This window comes from Micropterus salmoides, unplaced genomic scaffold, assembly GCF_014851395.1.
Source record: "Micropterus salmoides isolate LMB-PRFRI ecotype aquatic unplaced genomic scaffold, ASM1485139v1 Ms_hic_scaffold_15, whole genome shotgun sequence".
NCBI classification, from domain to species: Eukaryota; Metazoa; Chordata; class Actinopteri; order Centrarchiformes; family Centrarchidae; genus Micropterus; species Micropterus salmoides.
Window position 1 is genome coordinate 11613068 of NW_024040596.1, and position 20653 is coordinate 11633720.

Genomic DNA, 20653 nt, shown 5'->3' on the forward strand with positions numbered 1-20653 from the left:
CCCCTTAGTCACCTGGGCTAAACTGTCTGGGTGTTCACAGAAATACCTCCAACTCAGAAATTCAGTGACCTTGGACAATTGGCCAATCTCATTATGTTGTACTGAAGTGATCATTGTTGCGTGGTTGTGCATGGTTGTGTTGAATAGACTTAAATATATCAACTTGGACCAGGGCTGGACTGGGACAAAAAATCGGCCCGGGCATTTTGACTAGAGACCGGCCCACCAAGTATTATTGGCAAAGCCATAAAGCCTTTGAATGAAAACAAACGCTGTTCTGACAGCGATGCACACTGTCTTGTTGGTATATATGTATCAATCTAATAAACTTAAACCTACATCATCCTCCCTATTCTGGTATTCTAAACAGTAATTAGCGGAAAACAAAAGACTGCTTGGTCAAGTTAACCTCCTCCTGAACTATCTACAACACATGGTGGAAACCTGAAATTAAGACAGAGAAGACTAGAGGTGAGACATGATCATTAATGAATATTAAAATTAATAAATGACAGATTTAGTGGTATTTTCATAAACTATTTATTTACCACATCAACAAACAGCATGGCAGCACAAAATATTTTTTTTAACATGGCAGCCTTTAAAAAGTGAAAGGAGACAAAGAAAGAAAGGTGAAAAAGAATAACACTTAATTGACTTTTTGATGGCATTTTACACAGTACTGGTACAGTATTTAGAAAATGTTGGAAAATACTGACATCATATACAGTACTTACTTACTTACTATTATAAAGTGAAGACCATGGGAACTAACTAGTAATGACTCAAGTGTTACTAAAGACATTTTCTAAAAGTATACTAAAGTTCACCAAAAATCTCAAACGCTTGAAATGACTTTAGTGTTTGGTTGCACAAATCATGACTAGATCATATAGTAACACTTGAGTCATTACTAGTTAGTTCCAGTGATCTTCACTTTATAATACGGATCCAAATAATTAGTAATTCCCACAGAAGTATGTAGTAACACTTTCATCTGCGCACTATTACTTACTAATTCATAATCAGAGTTTCATTTTAGTTAATAGTAGTTACTAGATTGTTAATAAACTTTTTCAGTAGTTCTCTGGGAAGTATTAAAAAAATAGTAGTTATTGATTAGTTAATTAATAGTGAAGTACCACTTTCACCTGTGCGCTATTACTTACTAGTTAATCAGAGTTTCTTGTTAGTTAATAATAGTTACTAGATTGTTAATATTGTGTTACTCATTGTGGCTCGCGCACATTCTTCACTCGGACGCGCGCTTCATCGCAGTCGGAGACTCTATTCGTTCCGGTGAAATCACAAAATAAAATGCACACAAACGTGTCTCTGCTTGATGTAGACTGTCTGTACCACTGATGAACATATTCGGTTTTGATGAGAGAGAGAAAAAAACGATATGAGCGCGGATTAGAACCGGATCATCGATGGATGCATTTATTTACGGGTTGAGAGAGGCTGCACCTCACCTTGGTTTATAATCTGACCCAGATATAGACTGCAGCTCATAACTTCTTACCTCAAGTTCAGTTCTGCCACTTGGACCGGCGGCCGCCTCGGGTCTCTCCTCCTCCTGCTTCCCCTTTCCCTCTTCAACCTGCTGGCCTCCATCACTTGCTAATTTTACTGAAGTGGAAGCTCCACTATAGCCACCACCAAACAACTGTGATATTTACCACATTTGGCAGCATCTGCCTGAAGGGCTAGTTTCTTTTTGGCCCTAATTTTTTCGGCGCCTCCTTTACGTTTTTTGTTCTCCATTTTTGTTCAGCAGCAATAATATGTGATTGCTCATTGCCAATCCACCACCTTTAATAGTTTATACCGTTGCAAAAACAAAAACAAAAAAAACATTGGCCCACAAAAGAAGAAAATGCCCGATGTGCGAGTTTTATAGGCCGTTCAGACAAAAAAAAAAATCAAATCAAATAATTAATTAAAGTATGTACCGGCCCACAAAGCACGTCGGCCCATCGGGCAAATGGCCGAAATACCCGATGGCCAGTCCAGCCCTGACTTGGACCTGGACCAGCCTAGCCCACACCCATTTATCAGCACTGCAGCACTTTGCCAACTAAAAAATTGGCTAATTCACTCAACTTGACTGGACATGATCAGGGCTTATTTAATGACAATTTCACATTTATGAGGATTAATTAATGACAATTTTCATAGTGGAACATTGCGTACATTCAGGCATACTTTGAATTTGAATGTGACTAAATGACATGCCACAATTAACAACATATTTCAGTAATATGATTATCGTCTAACTGTTTCTTTAAAAACTATTTTCTTTGGTAAAAGGAACAAAATCTTTTTTTAATGTGCTTTCTGTCAAAACCTGATGAACATCTTTTAGAAGGGAGGTTTCAACTGCCAACCTACTTACACAAAGTTGGGTATTTGTTGTAGGTGCTGTTGGGGGGACTAAAGTTATCATAAGTTATCTAAGTGTGTGGTGTACTCTATATTCTCTGCCTTGCAGATTACTGTGCCAATAGAAATCAGATGCCTTGTCTGATGGGGGCTTCTGGTCACTTTATTCAATAGTTGCTCTGTGAGTAATTTTTGTTTTTAGTTATTTAGTTCCAATTTTCACGCTTTTAACGCTCAGTGATTCCAGATAGCTCATGCAAACAGACCATGGCTCACTAGTAAAATGTACTTGCAAATGTTAACTGAAATTATTATATACTTTCTTTCCTGTCTCTCACCCTCTGTTAGGTAATCAATGATGAACCTTCAAAGATGATTCTGCCTTCCTCTGCCATCAGGAAGATCCAAAAGTTGGTTTCTCCTCACCTGAATCCATCAAAAGCCAGGAAAATCTTGGAGGGCAGCGTTGTCTGGCACTGAAGAACAAACCTAAGACAGTGTGCCCTCCTTATGGCCAAATTTCTAAACTACACCAGGGCCTTGTTTAAGAAAGCAGGTTTAACAAACTCAGAGTTTTCATTAAACCTGAAATGGCCCTAGAGTACTCAAGTGCACCAAAAACATCTTAACGTCATTCAACAGGTGGGTCTGAACACGGGTAAATGTGAGCTGACATGATGAATTCTAAAAAATAGTTTCCAAGTGTAGGGCTAGCCTGCCCTGACAAAATGTATGAAAATAGATATTTGAGATGGAAATAGCACATCATATATTTTTTTTATTGCTGTTATGTCATTTTAAATAAAACTTTAATAAATGTACTACATTGTGTCATTATTAGTGAACAAGAAGTTTTCTCATATTATACTCAAATATTTGACTTAAATTAATGGCATCAAACACTTTATGAAAATGTAAAATCTAATCATGGAAACTTGAAATGGTGAGTTTATTGGATGGGCAATAGGTTGATTTTACTGCAGACTTTAAAATAATTTGGCTATTGATATTTCCTATTCATTAGCATTTGAGTGAATTTCATTCAAACAAACTACTTTCTCCATTATTTAAATGTTTAAAGTAAAATCAACCAGTCTGGGTTACCAGTGCCTCCTGAGCCACTAGCACCCTAAAGAGAAAGCACTGGATTTCCAAATCAAAGAGCATTTCCATTTAATTAAAAACTGAGTTCAAACTCAAATGGCTTAAACATCTGCACTGCTGGCTTTTGATGATGATTTGTCTGATGCAATAAGATTAATGGAATAACTCATTTGAAATAAACTGATATAGTTCTTAAGTATGGTAGAATTAATTTAAAAGCACATCACGTTTCCCTGACCAGCTGGCTCACAGGTCCACATCAAAGCACAGTTAACATTAATTATATATTTAGTCACTTTGTTTCCACAGAGTTCAAAAAACATCTATGATTAATAAACTGGTAAATGGTCTGTAGAAACAGGGAGCCATTTCATCCCCAATATGTTTCCCCCTTAATTAACTATATCAAGTGTGTGCGACTAGCTACATTTCTTCATTTAGCTGACGCTTTTATCCAAAGTGACTTACAATTCCTATATATGTCTGAGCTCCTCTCGAGCAACAAGGGCTCAGGGACACACTGGTGTCTCAAAGTGGATTCAAACCCGGGTCTCTCACACCAAAAGGCACATGTCTTATCCACTGTTCCATCACCACCCCTTAGCGCACCATTCCTTGAACATATGAGGGTGGGAAAGCAAAAGAAAATTGGAGAAATATCATTTTGGTAAATTTGCATGTTTTAAGCTTCTTAGTTTATAATATTTATCAGTGGCTTTTTATCTTTTTTTTTGTTTGTTTGTTTGTTTTGTTTTAGTTTTATTTTGTGTGTCACTTAGTCAAACTGTAGCAAACTGTAACAAAGCAGGTTAGCCATTGCATGTCTTAGCGGATTGCATTACAGTCACACATAAAATTCAATGGAATGTATTGACTTTTTGGGATGATGGAGAGCGATGTGCTTCAAATGTCTCTTAGCAGTTTATGATGATAATAAACGGAATACATTATAACTTGTCTGTATGTGAACTCTATTGTTCTTATTTTTTCTCAGCCTAGGAAGTGTATTTTGTAGTTACCTTTGGGTTAAGCCACAGCTCATTTGCCTCCAATCAGTGTAGGATGAGCTGTTGCAGCACATAAAGTAATTGACAGCCTTCTTGCTAAAAATGCAACGTGCAAGTGACAGTTGAACTATTCTGCCATATTGCTATTTTCTGATTAGTCCATGCAAAGGCTTAGTGGCTCATGCAAGCATCTCAGAAGATTTTCTGTATTTTAGCTTATTAATGGGAGGGAGATAAAATATTCCACTGTGCTACTCAGCTGAGTTTCCCCTTGTTTTCAGAGATCAAGTTTAATTTGCCTGCAGAACTGTAAGGTTCCTGAGGGCTCCCCCATGACTGATAGGCCATGTCACAGGCAAAGGGCAAGAGGATAAGTGAAGTTGCCTTGTAAAATAATGGAGGTTGTAAAATGTAAAAGAGCTTGGTGATGTATTTACTGTGGTCCATAAAATGATACTCCGTAGAGTAGCCACAGTGATGGAGAGCTACCAGCTCTCCCCAAAGTACGCTGTGTCTTTATCCAATCATTCCAATCATCATGGCAACATGTACGTCAAAGTGTAATAGCACTGGAGTGACAATGTAGTAAGTACTGAAAAATACAATCCCATAGTACAGTCCTTTGACCTTCAAAAGACATTTTCAACCAGCAGCCTTTCATCCAATCTTTTAACCATCATTCTTGTTTGTATGATTTAATTATTATTATCTGAGACAATATGGTGTAGTGGTAATGACAACAGAGCAGGTTCAATTACCGGTTGTTTATCATAATTACAGTTGGTAGTCTGAACGTCACTCTAACCATAATGAAGGAGCTGTGCTAAGGGAAGGATGTTGGTCAGCAAATGAACATTCAGCTTCCCTGTCCATAATGTCTGCCATTAATCTTAGTCAGCTCTGGAAACTTTAATGACGGGGTCATTTCCAAGGCCACATTATTACAGACACATCTCATCCTCGTTTGTGGCTTTTTTATTGATGGTTTAAAGAAGCTCAACAACAACAACAGAACTATGCCAATTACGACAGTGTTTCACTGAATCAAAGTTATTCAGTGCTGCAAACACACAACACCAACATATAACACCAATGATAGGAACGAGGGTGGGAGCAGAATATTGTAAGAATCAAGAATCAGTTCAACAAAACAAAACAATAAATACATCCTTGCATTCAGCAGGAGCAATGCACAGCTACTTGTATACCACTGAAACCATCCTTCTACTGAAAGCAACTTGCATTATGAAATTTCTTAGGGTCTTTTACAATATGTTTTTTCAAGATCAGGGTCTGTACAAGGGTAGTCAGAAATAGATATGTCTCAGACTTTTGGTATTAATGTACTTTTTTGTGTTTTGTTGAGCAGCATGATGCTTCTGTTCCTGCTCTACCTATTTCCTAAATAATGCCACAAATAACAGTAGAGGAATTCAGTACGGCAGTGGTACACACATCCATCTTCCCAAGGCAGTTCAGGTTAGTAGAAGAACACATAAAAAATATATGCCATGCAGTTTTGATATCGCATGGCACAACTATGAACTCCTAAATTATATTTGCTTCCACCAAAGTATAGAGTTATAGAACACTGAACATCTACCTGGCAGGTTGTTTTTAGAGTTTTAAAATCAAATTTGATGCAACTAAGTTTTAGGTGCACTGTATGTTAAATACATCATTGTTTTATTACCTCTATTACCTGATTCAATGTTGATTTCAAACCTGTTGGAGACCATTTTGTATCACTTTTTGTTATTAGAAATTAGGTTAGGGTTAGTATAAGTTACTATTGGATAGATTGCCATTAAGGTTTGTAGAGACATTTTAGCCCCCACAGACCAGTCTGCATTTGGTGGTTTGCCTCGTTATTTGCAGGTCAAAGCTTGATTTCTTGAAAAATACCTGTCACAACGATGACCTTATGTTTAGTGCTAATTAGCAAATGATAGCTTGATAGATGGTGAACAAGGTAACCGTTAACGCTATAAACATTAGCATGTTAACATTGTCATTGTGAGTTTGTTAGCATGCTGATATTAGCATTAGTGTACCTAAATACAGTGCTGCATGGCTGTAGGCTGTTTGGCTTGGGTTACATTTGGCTAATTTGTGCAGAACAGGGCATGCTTCGCTAGGGTCTTGGTCTTAAATTGCCATTGTTCTTGCAATCAAAACTGACATTAGCATTGAGAAAAGTGGTGTTACCTACCTAAATATAGATAAAATGAGCAATTGACAACGACTTTGCTGAATCTGATGAGGTAGGAGACTTGTTAGTTCCATCAGGCATGCGACGAAAATAACATTAGTCTGTCTCTCTTCAGTAATGACTATAGCCTACACTCAGTCTGAGATAAAAATAAGTCCCAACTAAAAATGCACATCAATTAGGGGTTTAAGATAAATAGAAAGAAAAACTAAAAACTGCTTTGAAGAATGCATTGTTTTCACTGACATACTTGTATTACAGTGTCAACGCAGATATATATTTTTGGAGAAAAATTTAGGTCATGTCCTACATGGGGTGGAAAACTGTAAAGATCCATAGCAGCACACAGTCTGATGAGGTTTATTGACAGCACTGTACAAGAATTCTACTGTCACAAATGCTGAAATTCAGTGTTCTGCTTTTAAACAGTAGAAAGGTGATGAGTAACTGGATGGTTGAGCCCAAGGCCACATGACTTTCTCTTTGAAATCGACAGACTCAATTGATTTTTTTGTAGGTCACTACAACCAAAAAAAAACATGCTCAGACAACTCTTCTACTTTTCCATAAAGAAATGGGATTGATGACACCTATTTGTCTGTTTCTCTGCCTCTCTCTGTCCAAGGACATTTTGTTTTATCACAGTGATTTATAAAAAAAATATCTTAATAACCTCACTGCAATGAAACATTTTTAAAGGACCAGAATCTGATTGATTTCTCTTTGCCAGGGAGCACATGGTATGAACGGATAGGACAAAAAGCACTTTACAATGTATTACAAATCACATTTACAGCTCTTAAATATACATTATCATCACATATAGCAGAAATTAAGCCGATGTGATAAAAAATAAATTAGAGAACATGGTTGAAACCGACAGATATTCTGTGAAGGTCAAAAATGCAATACACAGTAGAGACAGAAACATGAGGAAAGTGCTCCTTTGGAAATTGTCTGTCTGGTTGTGTTTCAGCCCAACCTTTCAAAGCAGATTTATTTTATAGAGCTTTTGCATTGCCCTACATGTAATGCTTTTCACATTTCCATCAGCACCCCCACACAGATGCATTTGATCATGACTGGCCAGTGTAGGGTCACCTGCAGTGTAGTGCCCCTGGAACAGTTTTTGGGGTTCAGTACCTTGCTCAAGGGCACTTTTAGTTCCCACCTCACAATATATAATTTCTTATGTTTATTAAATAAACTACCGTATGATATATTTTGGATAAGGGTGAAAAGGCTATACAAAGTCTCTTGCATTTTGAGCCTCCGTTCCCTAAAGTATCATTTACATATTGATATCAAAAACAAGGATAGAGCAGTGCATTATACAAATGTCACCTTTGAAATATATACTTTATCATTTTAATTTATCCTTTTTATATTTACTGTATTTTTTTCATCTACAAACTATTTTACTTGTACTTTTATTAATGCTAACCAAGATTCAGGGTAAACAGTTACATTTCCTGTTGACCAAGTTTTATACATTTGCATTCTGAATATTGTATAAAAAAAAGTCCACTGGCTGTTTCATTATTTATCAAAAATGAACATAAATTATGAAGCACTACATATTTTTTCTTTCACCATTATAACAGAAAGTTTGTTGGTAGTAAGAACAAGAAGCAGTAACAGCACTGCATGCATTGCACTCACTAATAAGGCCATCAGGTCAGATTTAGTTGTTAAAAGATCAAAACAGTACACAGTGAAGACTGGATACATTCTGTACAGATATTTGTGTCTGTGTATCTTTGTCATAGGCTTGCATCCTTACTGTAAGATATTATACCACACACGTACACATACTTGTATGTAACCCATGGAGCATAATTACTGATACAAAACAACTAACAGTGTAGTATTATGCATTTATGGTATTGTAAAGTGCTTTGGTAAAAGCACCACACAAATGGCATTATTTAAGTTCTGTTGACTAATTGAGTTCTAACGGAAGTGTAAGGTTCAACTTAATCTAATGCTTTAATGTATCTACATCAATTAAATTTATTGTTGGCTTACAAATCAAGTGAGGGATCATTTTAACACTAGATAGAGTTTACATACACAAACATATCTTTTTCACAACAGTAAGTGCTGCCAGAGTTCTCTTTATTTCATGTAAACTTAGTTTTGGCAGCCTTTGTGTATTTTACTTTGTAGAGTGAATAGATGGCAAAATTGCCCAACCATCATTACAAGTGAAATTGCTCCTGCAGTAAGGGAGCCATTCTTGCAATTTTTAAAATGATGGAACTGTCAACTTGGGTGGCCAGGCTGCAGTGCATCACAGAAACAATGGACATGTTATCATTTGCCATTTTATACAGCCTAACACAAGGGATAGCAGCCCTGCCAAACCAGTTATGGATATTGCATGAGTAATACCAGCGACTGATTATTAAAGGGTTTCACAGGACTCACTCTGTATATATTTACTATCAGTGCTTTCAGATAAAGTAGGCATTTAACCCTCATAGTTTGACCACTAAGGTCAAACACATTCCTGTGAAAGGACCCAGTTGCAATAACAGGAGTAAGAGCTCTCTTTGATCAGCACATGACTTGCCTTGAATCAAGTCATCTCTCTGTAACCCATCTTCAAAAACAGTTCATTATACACCAAAATAAACCAACATGCTTTTCTTATCAGTCTGGTATAGTCAATAAGTGTAGGATGTCAGTCACTCAGTCAGTCAGTATAGGGCGTCACTGGCCCATATTGTTGCTTGTCAGTGTTATAGCAACATTTTCAAAAAGTCAAAATTTCTACAATTTCTCAAACAATCTCATCTCTCCTCATTTTACAAGTGGGCTCAAATGACCAGCAGTTCACCAAAAGCCACATTTGGTTAAGTTACTTTGAGTTGTTCTGATTTTGTCCATGCCTCGAGAAAAAGACTTAGTTTTGTGAAATATCCTCACAAGGGCTGCGAAAAAGAACATCCAGCAATATATATTTTTTTCTTTCATGGCTATGACAACTTTCATTCAACTTTCCTACATTTCTGAAGGCAGCAGTATAGCCCAGCCAGAATGTCAATCAAAATAAACATATGGCATGGGTAATGCTGCGAGAGACTGGAGTCGTGGAAACAGTTGGCTGCATTAACGGGTTAGGGAAGTCATTGTGCAGGAGACACAGCGCAAGCACATCAACCAGATACTGTGTGTAGAGCAGACAAATCCGGACTCCTTAGTTATTGTTCTATCAAGCACTGACACACTCTGACCATGTCATGGTCCATGCATGCACCACCTGCCAGTGGATCACAGACATCCTGTCTGACAGGAAAACACCTCTTTGACTCCTGCTTGACCATCAGCACCATTCCCCTCAAGGCTGCATTCCTTTTCCCCTCTACTATTCTTCATGTATACCAACTGCTGCACCTCCAGTCATCAGTCCGTCAAACTCCTGAAGGTCAGGGATGACACCACCCTCATTGGGCTCATCTCTCTCTCGCCGATCTTATAGAGCACAGATTGTTTTTGTCATTTTTGTGTCAGAGCATTTGATTTATTGACTACTGTCAGGATGTAAAGAGAATTTCAGAAAATACAACAAAAGATGCTTATGAAATAAATTGCCTACCCCACCTGTAAGACATTGGAGATGGTTGTGGATTTCAGGACAAACCCAGTCTCACCCACCCCTGTCACCTGTCCACTTCTTGGGCACCATCATCACCCAGCACCTCGAGTGGGAGCTCAAAGAAAGCCCAGCAGAGGATGTACTTCCTGTAGCAGCTGAAGAAATTCAACATGCCAAGGTCAATGACACTTTTATGCTGCCATCATTGAGTCCATCCTCATCTCCATCACCATCTGGCATATCTTTCGCTCTGCTGAGAAGGTGATTGGTTGCAATCTGCCAAAGCTCCAGGACCTGCATGCCTTCTGACTGTGAGGCGAGCAGTAAAGATTGTAGATGACCCCTCCTACATTGGACACAAACCCTCTGAGACACTCCCCTCCGGCAGGAGGAAGCAGTCCAGTAGGACCAAAACCTCATGCCACAAGAACAATTTCTTCTCGTCTGCAGCTGGCCTCATCAACAAGGCCCGGGGCCCCGACTGACACTTACTCTTATCCCCCACCCATGGACATAACACGGTACATGAACATACAGTCTCTACATCTGTCTCAATGCGTTACATTAACGCACATCTTTTGGACTAGTTTCTCTGTACAGTGCACATATTTCTTATACTTTATACTGTGAATTTTTGCACATTACATGGTCAGTATTTTGCACATTCTGGCACAATCTGTCGAGCTCTATTATTCTGAAAACATATATACGTTTTTTATAAATGTTTTTCATATTTTTTCATTGTCAAGTTTTCTGTTTTCTATTTATACTTCTTGACTTTTGTAGTCCTTAATCTTTTTTTTATTTTCTCCCACTTTGTTTATTGTTATGCACCAAAATACCAAAGCAAATATCTTGTATCTGAAAACCTACTTGCCAATAAACTGTTTCTGGTTGTTATTCATAAACCCAAATATATCCTAATTAATTGTTTAATCAGTGGAATAATCAAATATTCTTACAAAGAAACAAATTAATTGAATTTTATTGCAGAAAAGGATATAAGCTTGTGTTCATGCTGTTTAAATAGCAATGGATAGTATGTGGAGAAATTATGAAGATACTATTAATGTCCTCATTGCTGGTTCAGAATGCGGTGGTCAGTGAAAGACAGGGTTTGCATGTACAAATGAGCAGTGCAGGTTTCTTGCAGGGACATCAAAGAACCTTGAGCCTAAACAGCTTAGTCAGAATTACTTCCACCAATACAACATGAACTGTAGGGCTGTAGTGACTCAGTCACTCCAAACACCCCACATCATCTGTCACACCAATACTTCAGAGACAGTGTAGACGAAGCCTGCATTCAACCACTATTTGTCCTCAAGAACACCTTGTAAAAAGTGTTCTTTTTATATTTGATTGATTTACTTTATAGCATATAACAAAACATAACATAAACAATATAAATAACAGAATATGCAAGGGAGTCCAAAACCCTTAAAGGATTATCGCGGGTATGATTAGAACAATCAAATAAAAATAAACTTAACTGATTACAGTTTTGAACACAAATAATTAGTTTCAAAATATATATCCTGCTGTAACAAGAAGTGTCACACAGATAAGAAAAGTAATATATATAATATATACCTATATAATCATAAAAGAATAAACAAATAACTCCAAGAAATAACCTAAACTAAATGACAGTATTAGGATTATCCAAAAAGGTGTTATTCAGATGTTTGTTAAACACTGACATGGGTGGACCTGGGAGCTCCACAATATGTTTCCTACATATTTTACAGAAAACTGATTGTGACGGCTTTTAACAAGGGGAATGTGAAGGTGACTAGACTGTCTGCTCTGATAAGAGGAAAATTGAGTAAATATATTTCCAGAAAAAATTAGGCAAACTTTCAGTCTTATGGACGGCTTTATAAACAAACTTGCAATCCATTGATGTCAAATACGGATAACATTTTTAAAGCTAGGAAATTAGCAACTGTAAAATACCCTTACTGAAGAAAAAAAAGTGGCATAAATGTGTTGGCGCATACAATAGCAAAGATATGGATATGTTAAGCTATAATAAAGTGTCAGGGAACGTTTTAATAATGGTACCCACTTTACAGAGAAACGTAATATTTTTGATGCTATTAAGAGATATGACTGATGGGTACACCATCTATATTTATCTTTGAGTTGTCTTGTTTGTAGCCACAAAAATGGTAAAATTAGTTTTCTTAATATTAAGAGTTTATTCACCTTGAACCAATTTGCAACCTTGCACATATCTGTTACTTCATTATATGCCTTACCATCAGCAGAACAACCTAGCAGGAGAAATAGCACGGTTGATTTTTCAGCCCCACCATTTTACCTGTGACTCATGCAAGACTTCTACCAGGCAAATGTTGTGATGCACTAGCAGCTCAACTACACAGGAGCAAAGTGCAGGGAAATAAGACTTACAGCAAGCCCGCTAAATAAGGTTCCCATATATGCAGCCACAAAAAGTGACACATTTCTATTTGAACACATATACGCCTCCATTCGTGGCAACTACGCAACCAACTATAGTAAAGAAAATGAAGTAACACATTGCCACCAACTGAGAGAACAAGGCATGACCATTACTCTCAAGGGCACTGTTGCACATATCCAAGAACGATGGCTCTCTGCAATGCCTGATGGAGTCAATGACTCACCTGTGCTTATTGAGATAAAATTTCCAGCCCTCACTCACTGACCAGCTTTCTCAGAAATTCAGTAGACCTGCAGCTGTAGAAAATTGGCAACATGGAATATTACATACAAGTAAAACCTAACTTTTTTGTACAGGTCTAAAGTCTGCCACAATTCTTATATGGACACCTATTGAGCGTGTTTCCATGATAGTGCAGTATCACGAGACTATTGTGTGGGAGCAAGTGAAGCGCTACATTTTTTCATGTGTGCTACCTCGGCTTGTATATGAATACGCTAGAGGATGGTTTAAGCTATATGAAAGACATTGAGGCAACATGGGCAACATTTACTGCACATCTGCACATGTGGCATGACCATGAATATCTGCCATACATTAAGAGAATCACATTGACATCTCGCGACCCTGTACACAGGATAAGCGGTTGACGATGGATGGAAGGATGGACATTGACATCTCTGATACCTTCACGCTATGTAAATCAGCTTTATTTCAAATTTATGCAAAAACATGCTTTTACAGCTGTTAACTTTCTGTTTTAACAACGAAAGGATATGCAACACGGTTGCTACAGTATAATTTACTCCAAATAAAAAGTACAAAACATTCACATACCAGCATGGCACCTTTAAAAAGCTCCTGACATGTTAAAAGTCGTTACATATTGGTCTCCACCTTCCAAAACAAGTTCTTGAGAGTTTAAACAAATTCATTGTAAGATGTAACGTGACAAGGACCGTTGTTGTATAACACCTGACAATTGCAAACATCTATGAAATGAATAGAAGAAATGAATTAACAGGTGACAAATGAAAAATATGACCATGCAGATGGCTGTATAAAATGTATAAAACGAAAGAAAGGGATAAGAAAAAACTCCACAAATGTATCAACAATAAGATGGAACAAAAAATATAATAACTATAGAATATAACCATTTACAGCAGTGGCACTAAACCACATGCACCAGAACAACCACAAAAAGGACTGAAATCAATATCTTTATTTGGTCCTGGGTAAGCTGTGGTGTACGGAAGTAATCACATTCTGTACAACAGAACAAACATACAAAGAATGTTCACATAATGAATATAACTTCCAGCATGTTTTGTTCCCATCATTTTTCCACCATTATAGATTTTCATTTCAGTACTGCACCATTTCTTTTGACAGTCCTGAGGGTTCTTGAGGTTCTCAAATGCTGAGTTAGTTTGAACCACGAGTGACATCCTCCCCTAAATTGACAAGAGCAGCACATATTCTCAGAATCTTGTTCATCTTTGGAGCCAAGGCAGTAGAAACAACCTCTGTCAACATTTTGTAAACTTTCAAACGTCCGAGTGCCTTTTCAACATGAATCCTCACGTGTGCCATTTCTTTACTACATGCCGCATATTCCTCATGTGTCTGTCCTTCTTGTCTTTTGAAAGAGGGCACTACAAATTGAATCTTTCTCTCAAACAGCAAGTCTTTTATGGTAAAGCCTCGATCTGCCATGACCTCATCTCCAGGCTTTATGTAGTCTAATATTCCAGAGACCATGGTTATGAATTGGTCACTGCATCGCCCTCCATATGCTCCAGAGACAAACATGATTAGTCCACATGGGGCAACAGCTACCAGGTATTTCACTGTGTTATATGTACAATCATGGTTGCGTGATTCCCCTGTAGAATCAGGTTTTTGTAAAAGGATCTCACTGCAGTCTATGATACATGTTGTATTGGGAAAGTGCTTCTTAAATGCTTCAGGCATGGTTGCCTCAATAGTTTCTTTAGGAAGCCACGGAATCAGAGGTTGCAAAACTTCCTCCAGTTTGTCAATCCAGTATGAGATTATTTTGCTAGTCATGCTCTGTGATACACAAAACTGTCTGCTCAGATCACCTATCATACGGTTGGTCTTTAGTTTCACCAGCGTCAAGAGAACTTGATCCCGCACCGACATCGTAAATACATTGCTAGCGTATCCTTCCAACGTTGACACAAGGATGTTAAATACATCTCGGGTTAGCCCAGTGTACAGCAAAGCATCTGAGTCGTTTTGAAGCATGAAGTACCCAATCCCATCACACTGAGTTGCCTTATCCTGCACATCTTTACCGATGGCCGGCCTGCAATAATTATGATCATTCCGTGAAGGGTCCTCCCACTGTGTGTGGACTGAGCGGCTTTGCAGTTCAGTGGGATGTGCAGAGCTTGAGACAGTTGAAGAGCCCACCGAGAAGTCTGTCAAACACACAAAAGTAAGTTGTAAATACTGTAGGTACAACAGATACTGTACATTTGAATCACTTCCACACATGCAAATGGTGGTTGACAAAACTGTGTCTACATAACACAGTGTTGTGAACATGAACTGAATATTATAACTCAAAGGTAAGACTATTACAGGGCCGATGAAACGTAGTAGTCACTTCAGGTATAGGAAAAAAACTGATAACTAAGTGTATGCCTAGGTAGTTAGTAGGGCTGCATGATTAATCTAATCGCAGTTGCAATCGCAATGTTGTCATGTACGATTACATAACTGCAAAAAGAGTGCTGTGTATAGGGTCGGGCGATCGTCTCTGTTTTCATATCGTCTGATCTTGAGATTACCAATTGGCAATCTGATCGCCAGGGGCCGGTGTTACGTTGCAGCAAGTCAGTGAAATGCCAGCATGGACGAAACAGGCTTATTAGCTTTAAGAGAAACCTCCAGAAAAATCTGTAAATGCACAGTACAGTGTTTCCCACATAATTACCGTGTAACTGTGGCTGGGGAGAAGGAGGGTGCAATTGATTTGTTCAGCGTGTCAACCTCGACAACCCAGCTGTATTCTTACGTTAACATATTCGTCTCCGACATTGATAGCGTTGTGTTATGAAAACAGATTTCTCAGAGTTAACTTCAATGCTTTTCTATAAACACACAGCTGCTTTTCAATGTGTTTGTGAGAGAGAGGAAGTGTGCGAGCAAGTGGGGGTGCTGGGTGAATCTATACGCTCTTGTCTCAGTTTGCACTGCAGTCTGCTCATCATCTCCCCCCACAATGCTCCTAAAACAGATAAGTATGAACCAGAAAAAGTAATTTATGAGCAATGTGCGTGTAACATTAAAGATAACAAACTGTCGTAACCCCCCGCCCGCCGCTAATTGTTCAAAACATAGTCGGCCAGTCGCTCTGTGACAGAGACAGAGACGTGTCGTTGGCAGCTGAAGCGGTAAGACGAAAACATGGAGAAGATAAAGAAGGTTAGGGTTTGACTCGTTGGCCATTTAACATTTGTTTTTCAACTTCTCATAAAGCCGATGTGCTTCATGAGCTGTCACTTTTCGTCAACCGACCAACCACAGCCTGGATGGGACATTAAAAAAAGTCTGACGTACTATAGCAAACTTTCAAATGTTGAAAAATATGATTACTGAGAAGTTAGTACTTAGCATTAACAAATTAGAGACAAATATAGATAATTTTGCTTGCACAAGGATTTAATAAATTTTAAAACAACCCACAGACATGAAACAGCTATAACTGGATTTAATATTCAACTAGTGGTAAAATAGTATACTATTATATGCAATTATAATGAATATAGCAATTAATAGATTAACGTTATACTAACAGTATGCTATTAACTAGGGCAAGGCAATACGGCCAAAAATGTTATCAGGATAAAAGCATTTCACAACATTCAATATCATTATTACTTTCAAGTTTAAAGGCTGATTTTTGCTCCTGAATGAAAATTGAAGAAACCAGATGGTTAATTGTGCGGTTAAACAATGGATCACTTCAAAATCTGAGGTAGAACATTCAAAACAATTATGCTAAAAATCTTTGTTCAACAACTTTGATCATTAAATATTTTCAGTCCCTTTTCCTCAACAAAATAAATATCTTAATATAAATTTTTTGTGCTAATTTGTTTGTGATTCAAATAAATTCAATCAAATATTTATTGACGATATATTGGACATTTGTTATATTGTTATTGAGGAAAATTATATTACGATAATTATCATTATTGTTTTATTGTCCAGCCCTACTATGAACTGAACATTATACTCTTTATTTAATGTTATAATATCATACTAATACACTCATTTACACTAGCTCCTACTCCAGGTTGTGGGCAGTGTCTCTGTAGTGGACAGATGTAGATTTAGCCAGAGTCAGGATGCCAGTGTGCCAATATGTGCTCCTTCTAGCCACCTCCTCCTAAGAGCATCACACTCCCCTTGTTCTGTTTTACTAAAGGTTTTGTTATAAATATTGTTTATCATTTAACATTGTTCAAGTTGAGAAATACACATTTCAAAATGTCAGTATTTTGTGCATTTTCATTGATAATCAAGCAAGTAGACTCATTTGCTCCATTATAATCGAACTGCAATCACAAATAGCAATATTGTCCACAATAATAGCAATATGACATTTGCTCCAAATGGCGCAGCCCTATTGTTTGCACGTGTTATCACTGGATACACACATTGAAGTTTATGTAATCAAACCCTTGTGCTGCTTTGGTTTGAAATTTGAGACTAGGGTTGATTATTAGATTGTATTCATGCAGTACCAGACTAGGTGACATGCAGTTTTAGGACAGTATACAAAATGTAATATTGCAATAGATTTGCAATTTCAGGAGATAAATGACTACTTAGGTGTACCTCTAAAAAAACATTCAGCCTGCTCATACTAATTAATACAACTAAATGTAACAATAGTTAATAAATGCTTAGAATAAGGTACACGCCATTGTGAGTAATTACTCAGGAATAGTGAGGGAAGAATCAGGAACTAACTCATGAAGAACCTGGTCAGTATGTCTATTCATTATGGTTACCTGATGACTCATTAAAATTGTGTATCAGTCAGTTCACAAACGTAAATCCTCCATTTGGAATTATTCACTACTTGTTAGTAACGTCGTTATTAACTATGCTACTCGTGATTCTGTGTGGGGTATTAAAAGATATCCAATGGCTAACGTTCATCATCATATAACGTAACGTTATGTGCTGGAAAAGCAATATGCCAACATATGATTTGCTGCGTAAAACAGGGAACATGCACTGCAGTTCAACTTACCATGATACTTAAAGTTGCCTGTGGATTTAGCAGTCTGGGTCGCTCTCGCACGGTCTAACATTACCTTTCGCCTCCTCTTCGGGGGAGGTAGGTCGTCGCCCAGGTACAGCTCCGGGTCGGGGTGCAGTTCTGTGGGCCTCTTCTCGACAAAGTGATAAGAGCAACATACACTCTTTTGGGAGGGTATTTTAATCTCAAAGCTGCAAGCCACGACCGTCTCCGCGCCTCCTTCTTCGGCATTGAATGCAAAGAGTACGGCATGGGGCACGGACAATCTTGTCGAAGTTTCTGGTGTTGTAAACACAACGTTTGTGAAAAAACCTTCAATTTCCTTGAATTGTTGTAGCAACCAACAACGGCACAAGTTGAACCTGAACTCATTTTAACAACAACTGAACGTTTATTAACTATCTCGGTTTGTTGCTTCTTCTTCTTGTTTGTACGGCGGGTGGCAACCTGGTGGCAACCAGCGCATTACCGCCACCTACTACTGTTGCTCTCCCGCTCACGTCCGCACTCCCTCATAAAGTTGCCCACGTATTTTTCAGTCATGATCCGCCATACTCTGCATCTGGTTCGTAGTCTTTGTTAGATTTAGGTAAGAGGGGTAAATATCACGGTAGCCTAAGCAAATCGGCTTTCCCAGCGGAAACAGTAAACCGGAAGCCGGAAGTAGCTGTGTGTCAGGGGGTGAGTTCAATCTCAAAACGTTTTGCAACATTTTCGGATTGAACGACATGTTTCCTTGCAACGGGCTTCGATTTACGTTTTCTCCCGTTTGGTGGGCGTGTCTCAGGTGTTAACCAATCAGCTGCCACAAGTTTGTAAACACAACAGTGTTAGAAAGGCAAGACAGCAGGTATTCAAGGCACCCCCCCCACACACACACACGTTGAAAAAAACGAAAAAAGTCTTTCACCTGCGCTGCAAAACGTCATCATATCACATGACATTAAAAAACACATAAGGTGTCGATTTGTGCTACGGTAGCATTTTTCGACAAGGCAGCATAGATCGTCAGAACACCGACGGCCGCAGCTGCTTTGCTCCAGCTGCACCACATTGGAACCAGACTATTGCCTGGTCTCGCTGCATTTTTCTTTGCAAACACGGCAAGATCAGTCATTGCTCTCAGCTCACAGTAAGCTCATGCAGGTAAAATAAGTCCGACTAGACAGCGCCGTTTTTAAACCCCGCCCCTGCAGTCACCTGCAGCTCACGTTCGACTATCAAGTCAGTAGAAGTCAGCCGCAGTCATCTCGAACGCACCTTTTGTGTCATTTCCTAGTCCTAGGTCCTCCACCATGGCCCTACCCTCTACTGGCCTAAACTTGTTTTATACATTCTATGGCCTGACCTTAACCAGAGATGTTTGCATTAACCGCCCTAACCAATGGAGGCCCAAGTAGCCTATTAGCCTATCAGAGGCAGAGTTGTTGTAAAGCTGTGTTATGGTAGCACCTGTATATGATATAACTTTTGATGTAGATTCTGTATGGAAGTGTTACTTTTTAAACATATGCTTCTTCTGTGTCCTGTTTAGGTAGATGTGGGTTTGTTGTGGACAAGATATACAATTCACTGTAAATGCCGTACCTCAAAAACAAAGCAGAGGTAAACCTCAGCAGGCAGGCAAGCAGTAATGGCATTGGTGGTGCAGAGTATACTGATAAAGATGGGCTAAGGTTTCCCTTTGTTCCACCACAGTTTTAGTGCACAGTGTGTTTTGTTTTTGAAGTAGTGCCTATGTTATGCAAATAGTTCAGGGTAATTCAAGGCCCATCAAGCAAGCCTACATAAGTAGCACGGCATAAGTGCAGCCTTGAATTTGTATTTAACATCCATGCATCTATATTGGTGAATAACTCACACCACCATACATCACAACAATCTGAACTGTCCATTTAACAGCCATATAATGAGATTGAATGGTGGATCTATTTTTCCACTTTTAAATGAATCACGTTTGAAAGAAGGATCTCGAACACAAGTTACTATAAGCTTTGTTTAATATTATTCTAAATGCATGTTGCTACTGTGGTTTCTGGTCTCTTTTTCTAAATAATGGTGTCTTGTAAGCCTGTTGGGCTGTACATTTTATTTATCCATGACACAATAATAATACAAATCTAATCATATACAGTACATAGACTGGTTTAAAATATATTACAGAATGGGTACTGAATGGAAAGGATTATAGGTATACAAAAGGATGTTAATATTGTCCTATTGTTGAAACTACAGTCAGATAGTATTTTGAGCTGCATTTTGTGTATGAAAGTTCATAAATAATGTTTATGATTTACTACAAACTGTAGGCTACTTATGGTACAGTTGAAAGTTGCAGATGGCACATCACCAGAGTAACTCAATCTGTTGAGGGGGGAGAAATGAAAAATGTGAGCGTTACATCCCAGAGTTGTTTGTAATGCTAGCCACACATACAAATGTCTCTCATTAGAAAACTGAGCTGTCTAATGGGTGGCCATTTGTCTAGAGATGGTTGATGGGACCTAATGGGCACAGGATGTGAATTAAGGAACAACGCCCCATGATACATGTGTGGACAATTAATAGTGCTTAACGAGAAAGGAGATGAATGACTGGGGGAGGG

General features: G+C 38.2%; 1 protein-coding gene across 1 annotated transcript; it reads right to left on the reverse strand.

The window, feature by feature from the left end:
* Window positions 1-13424: 13424 nt before the first annotated feature.
* On the reverse strand, window positions 13425-18697 carry LOC119903968. The gene is made up of 2 exons (XM_038720306.1): window positions 18040-18697; window positions 13425-15190 (listed from the first exon to the last, which is right to left on the reverse strand). Exons 1-2 carry the CDS (start codon window positions 18098-18100, stop codon window positions 14169-14171), a joined length of 1083 nt encoding a protein of 360 aa, XP_038576234.1. The 5' UTR covers window positions 18101-18697; the 3' UTR covers window positions 13425-14168.
* Between the last annotated feature and the right edge of the window lie 1956 nt (window positions 18698-20653).